This window comes from Formica exsecta, unplaced genomic scaffold (genome assembly GCF_003651465.1).
Source record: "Formica exsecta isolate Colony F162 unplaced genomic scaffold, ASM365146v1 scaffold33, whole genome shotgun sequence".
Taxonomy (NCBI): domain Eukaryota; kingdom Metazoa; phylum Arthropoda; class Insecta; order Hymenoptera; family Formicidae; genus Formica; species Formica exsecta.
Genome location: NW_021850553.1, coordinates 2,002,385 through 2,009,126, shown reverse-complemented (window position 1 = coordinate 2,009,126; position 6,742 = coordinate 2,002,385). Strand labels below are relative to the sequence as shown.

Sequence of the window (6,742 nt, the reverse complement as noted above, 5' to 3'; positions counted from 1 at the left end):
TATATATAATTTATCTAATTAATAATTAAAGGGATAAATTCAACTCAAAACAAGAAATTTTTCTATTTGTCACTTTGATCAAATTCTTAAAATAACGCTTTCCCAAATCAAAATTTAATAAAAATGGGGTATTGCTATTTTTACCAAATTCAGGTATTAAAGCCGTAAAAATCATTATTCAATCGATAAAAATTACGTTTTGAAAAAATGATTTTTGTGGCTTTAATACCCGAATTTAATAAAAATAGCAATACATTTTTATTAAATTTTGATTTGCTATTTTTGAGATTTGACCAAAATGCGAAATAGAAAAATTTCTTGTTTTGATATGCTGAATTCACCCCTTCAGTTTGGACATACAGATCTGGGATACCTTGTATATTGCAGATTTTTCCTAAAAGGTTTTGTAAATTCAAATTTTGTATGAAAAGTTTGCCTTTTTATAAAGCGCCGAGTTTTTGTAGATGATCTTTTTGTAGCAATATTCAAATTAAGAGCAAATTGAATATAGTTTGAATAGAATATAGTTTGAAATAGCAAAGAATATATATTATAACATTATATTTCCTTTTTATTTAATTAAAAGATTTTAAAAAGATATTTTAATAATTTTGAGATTATATTCTGTATTTAATTCAGAAAAATCTTAAATATTCAGATTCAAACCTGGGCGCGATATTGGTTCTTTGGAAGCTCTGCTGGACAGATTGTCCCTTCGGATGGATCTACCGAGAGGTGCGCGGCATATCTTTTCGATGGATGGTGACCGGAAGCTCAGCCTTGATGAGCTTGAAGATGGTGCCTCCTACGTAGTATCCAGTTATAAGACTTTCAAGGTAAATAATTTTTGTCAATGATAGAAATAAATTATTATATAGAAGAGACAAATCAAAGAGAAAAGACTATGCATTTATGTGCAAATTGAAGTTAAATTTAATTAATTTAATTAATAAAATAATTTGTTGGAATGTGCATGTTGCTTGTTTACTGCAAAGTGAAATATTAAGTATATGATACAATATTATGTAATGCTTTTTTATCAAAAATAATTATATGAATGGTCCATCACACACAGTGATAATTTGTCTTGATAAAAAATATATAAACGCGCGTTATCATAGATAGGGAGAATATTAATCACGCTCGAATAAAGCATGGCCTGATCGACCTCGATACTCGTGAACTTGACTGACGTTGTAAACACATCTGCTTCAAGGGAGGATCGACTTCATAGCACTATGAATGCTCTATGAAGCACTATGAACATTCTTACGTTTTCTTTTTTTTTTCTTCATAACTCACAAAAATGTTTTTATGAAAAAATAAATATTCGTTAAACCTCTAATTTTTAAAATTTTTATTATTTGGTTTCTAAATTGCCCGTAAAAAATGTTAGTAATAATATAATATTAATAATATCTAATCAGTATGCCAATATAAATATTAATAATAATAATGTTATATATATGTTATGTAATAATAATAATGTTATATATAATATTAAATATAATATTATAAATTTAAATAATCAAATTAGAAAAGATGTTGAAAGATAAAGGTAGATCTCAGAAACAGCCTATATATACTTTTTTTTCTATAATACCTATAATCTGGCCTAACGGTGAAAAAGTAAGGGAGAGAGAGAGAAAAAGAGAGAGAAAGAGAAATATTGAATCTTCTTTTGTTTTTTATCATATCAGTGATGCGGATGGCTGACCAAATCAATATCGTAGTTCAACAAAAATATCTTTTTTTAAATAAAAGAAAATATATGATTATACGGCCTTTAAATTACTCTATCGTATCACAATTCTGAAAAATTTGCGATTAAAGTTTAAAAAAAAATTATTTTAATGTATTATTATACAGCAATACAATATTATAATGTGTTGGAAAAAATTCATCGCAATTAAAATTAAATATATTGTTAGCACTCTTAAAAGGAATTTGTTGTGTCCGATTACAGTCGATAAGATACTCATGATTAAATATAAAGAATGTATCAAATATTTTTCAATGATGTTTATTCAAACTTAAGAGTTTTTCAAATAGCTAAAAATACAAATTTAATGTAAAAATTGACGAATTTAAAATAGCAAAACTAATAAAAAAATCTTACATTTCTTTTTATTTTGACATTTACTATATTGATTTTACTATTCTGAATGTCAATTTTTTGACATTATATTCAGCGATCTCTGAAAAATCTTTAGATTTAAATGAACGATTGAAAGATATTTAATAAATTCTCAGTGACCTAATTTACAACTTTGTTGAAAATATTTGTAATTAATATTCTGAATTGAGCGAAATTAATCGAAATTTAAAAGTGTGATAAAAGGTTAAAAAAAAAAATGTAAAGAGCACAAATGCTAATATTACGGTTGGCGGATGTAGCGTGCTACTAAATGTACTGGACTATAGATTTTTTTTTTATATGACTCTTAAAGGGGCGCGACATGATGGTGATTTATAAGAATGCTGCGTATAATACTACCGACGACGTATGTATCTGGCCCAGATCAACTTCTTAAAGCAGGCCGCACGCAACGTAGGATTATGTTTGCTTGACTGAGGGAGCAGGAAGGGTCGCTACTTTCTCCCTCTTTAACCGAACGCCAATGTCCATACGAATTTTAATCTTTTTCCCTAATAGGAGCTGAATCAGTTTTGATTTGTGTACTAAAAGATCTTATCCATCTTATTCTTTTCTCTTTAGAAAAGAGTTTAATATAAACTTGATTATCATCATCTAATTACATACTTGTTAGATTTATTAGCACAACGAATATAAATGAGTTTATTTTGCCTTATGTCATTCGGCTTTATATAGTTTACATTCTTCCACTAGTTCGAAGGTGTGACCAATTTAATTCATTGTGTATGTACCACGGTGCGCCCTGATGCACTTACGATACAGTTACTTCGATCGTCAGCTATATGCATAAAATCACTTTTTAATTTGCCAAAAAGGCTGAAGGTTATGCACGATCCTATCATTACACGATTGGGCTTTTATACCGATTGGTCTCGATTAGCTTCTCCCAAAATCAGTGTTCTCAAATGCATAACCTACATTACGATTTGATTAGTTAAAGCAAAAGAGCGAGAAAGAGAAAGATTTAAAAATATTAGATTATTATATACCTTTTCAAAACGACAAAAATATATATATTAAAAAAGAGCATGTCATATGCACACGCTCATCCAGAAACATATTATTATACAAAAAAAGCATTGTTTATTTTTTAAATTGATTTTTAATTTTATTTTTCTTACAAAACTTGTGATATTAAAAAAATTGCATCAATTGGAGTAAAAAATTATACATAACATATTATGAAACTTGGAAGATATATTTTTTATCATAAAAATATGTTTGAAGAGTGATAAGGGCATATATATGTACTAATGAAAACGATGGAATTAATTAAAAGTAAATAGATTTAATGCAAAAAAAACTTATATTTATTTAATATTTATTTAATCTAAAACTTTTTATATACGATTTATATAATTTTATATATACTATTTAGTAGTATTTATATTAAATTCTTGTTAAAATTATGCTAAAACTGCTATACCTAATAACAAGAATTATGGATATAAAACAATGCTTTACTTGCTTGATGAAAGCTTAATGATACGGTTGAAATATATGATTCTTTTAAGTTGGAAATTCAAGGAAAAAGAACCTGAATCCAAATGACGCACACATGCAAAATGTTGCTTGATATCAAACAGGCATAAGTTTGCGCAGATTCGTCATATACATTTTATTTCTTTCTCCTCCGTCTCTTCCCTCTCTTAATTCCGTACTTAATTTTTTTCTGCCTTTCTTGATTTCTTAGCTTCATTTGTTAATTTTCTTTCTCTTTTTGGATTCATGTTCGTCTTGGATTCACATTCCCGCGTGAAAATAAGTGAGATTTATTTTTTTTTACCGTGGTTTTTGATATATCTTTGTTATATAGAATAATTTTGAAATTTATGTACAAGATATCCCAAAGTTAAACGATAAAACTTTGCCCGTATTTTCTATAGTATAAAACGAGAAAAAAATATTATATAAACATTGATACAAAGAACGCTTTATTAGAAAATTATAATAAAAATATTAAACACTTAAAGACAATTGCTGTTGATATGTAACAATATAAAAACAAGTCGACGGTATTTATTTAATCTGTTTATTCTAACTATGTTTTTTTATTATAGTTTGATTTTTATCCTGTTGGAAACTGTGAAAATGAAAATATCATATAAGAGTCAATTTTTGCGACAAGAATTTATTAAGGGGATTAATTCGGCATTCAGTAATGCTAAAGCAAGAAAGACATGAAAAAGATTCATACAGTTAAATTTAATCTTTCAACAAAGTCCATTTATATTAAACACTTGAAAAACAGAAAACGGCAGTGTAAAACGGAACGTTGATCCGGGACTAAACATTTCGGTGCATCGAGGCAAAAGAAAAAAATGCGCCACTTAGTAACAAAAAAATATTTCTTTTATGGCATGTAAAATATAATAAAAAATAATATTAATTAGTGATATTTAATATATTAATATTAATTTAATTGAAACATATAATCACGTGTAATTTTAAAACACTGTAAAGAATTTATTGCGAAAAATATCACCCCAGCCAAGGTTTGAACCTGGATCTACATTTCGGGACGGACATTTTTACCAATTCGACTTTAAAATATATAAAAATTTGTATTGCCATTTTTGCGCCTTTTTAAATTTTTTACATGAGGCAAGTGCTTCGTTCGCCACACCCTAGTTCCGGCTCTATTGTCGATATCAATTCCGACCGATGTGATATAATCAAAGAGAACCGGAAGTAGATTACATTTTATTTTAATCTGCGATTTTTTTGCCTAATCTTAGTCAATTTTCTGTAATCAAAGTTTCGATAGAAACTTTCTTTTTTACAGTCTTTTGAATTATTAATGTCTTGATATTAAATTATGTAATATACGAATATGAAGTTGCTTATATATATATAGCAACTTATTTATATCTATCGATACTTTGATATTATTGTCATTAAAAAAAAAACACAAAATAGGAGGAGCAAATAAATAAAATTAATATACTATGAAAGAGCGAAATATATATATATATATATTGTGAAAAGACGTTATAAAAGTTTTTTTATACTAATTTTCAGTATTGTCACGAGAATGCCCAAAATATGCGAAGATAATTGTAAAGATGAGAGTGAGAATACATAATGATTGCGAAATACCTATATATCTTTATCTTTCTTAAAATAATTTTTCTACCAAGATAATTATTCTTTCAAAAAGTAATTTGATTAATTAAAAAAGAAATTATTGACTTTATAAATTATATTTTTATTTTTATCTCAAGAAGAAAGAAAAAGAGAAAAACTAAAATTTCATATTTAAGAAATAATTTAGAAAAATTATTTAAATGTACTACATTATAAAGATTATAAAAGTATTTTTACTACGATAAATAAGAAGTGTCAAATAATCTTTTTCATTAGCGTTTTCTGTGTTGAACGAAATGGCATGTTGACCCATTTTGCATTCTCATTATCATTATTTCTGACAGCCTGACGTATTATTATATATACGTCCTTACACTTACACTATCGTGATAAGGATTCGTGCCATTAATTAGGTTTTTATTATATGTTCGTTCACCTTCGTTCTCTTTCCTCAGTGCAAATTGCGTGTTTGTTTCTCGCGTTGCTTACAGTGTTATTGATGACCTAAATATTATCCACAAGAAATCACAATTGCGTCGTATGAACCATGTGTAATCCTTGAAATATAAAGCATGTATACGTCAATGCATTTGTTTTAAAAATAATAGCAGCATTTGATAAATATAATAAAAGATCCATTTCGCGTAAATTATTATCTTGCAAAATTATTACAAATATAGAAATCAGAAATAGAGAAAAGAAAAAAAAACATAGATAGATTAAAAGTAAATAAAAAAGTATACAAAGTATCTCATTTTAATTTTGATAAATGTTCAGCATAAGAGTCTCTCATCCGATTTTTTTTTTTTTTTTAAACTCATACTTGATGTCTGAATGTCGGAGAATCAGTTGATTATTGTGACTGATGTTATATGATCGCTATGGTTATTAATCACGTTATAATATGTTATGGACATAAGAATTATTTCGTTCTCTCATCACATTTGAAACAATTTTAGATTACCGAGAATAAATATTGTGCCTTCAAGTAAATTTGTAGTATCGCGAATATTGAGAAAAAAACGGGCAATTGTCATATTATACAGTGTAGATACAGTGTATAGCATATTGAATCAAGAGAAAGCGTATGAAAAATTTCGTCAAATAAACTACGCGCAACTGTAGTTCCAAATCTTACTAAATGAGCTTATGTGTATAAAGAGGCTATCTTTTACAGATTCTTTTAAAACTTAGATGATTTATATTTATATATATTATATATATCTTATATTTTATATTATATCTTTCATAATGTAGAAATTAAATTTGTTCAAAAAAATTATTGCTATTGTTTTTTTAGCCGGTCAGTCAGATTAAAATTGTTTTCGGTAACCGAGAATATTTTATAATCTCCCTACATAATATTTTGTTATAAATGGAGCTGTTTGCTAGTTTTGAAGATCATTTTTTTTTGCACGAAACCATATATATATAATTCTCTTTATAAATGGATTCTCTCTCTCTCTCTCTCTCTCTCTCTCTCTCTCTCTCTTAGAT

General features: G+C 26.9%; 1 protein-coding gene across 2 annotated transcripts in view; it reads left to right on the top strand.

Annotated features, from left to right (window-relative positions):
- LOC115238281 (echinoderm microtubule-associated protein-like CG42247) overlaps positions 1-6,742 on the top strand; it is a 39,021-nt gene that overhangs the window by 4,856 nt on the left and 27,423 nt on the right. For both annotated transcript variants that reach the window (XM_029811965.1, XM_029811964.1), the window contains one exon: positions 659-836. In XM_029811965.1, the coding sequence (XP_029667825.1) occupies positions 659-836 (178 nt within the window). The remainder of the gene's footprint in view (positions 1-658; positions 837-6,742) is intronic.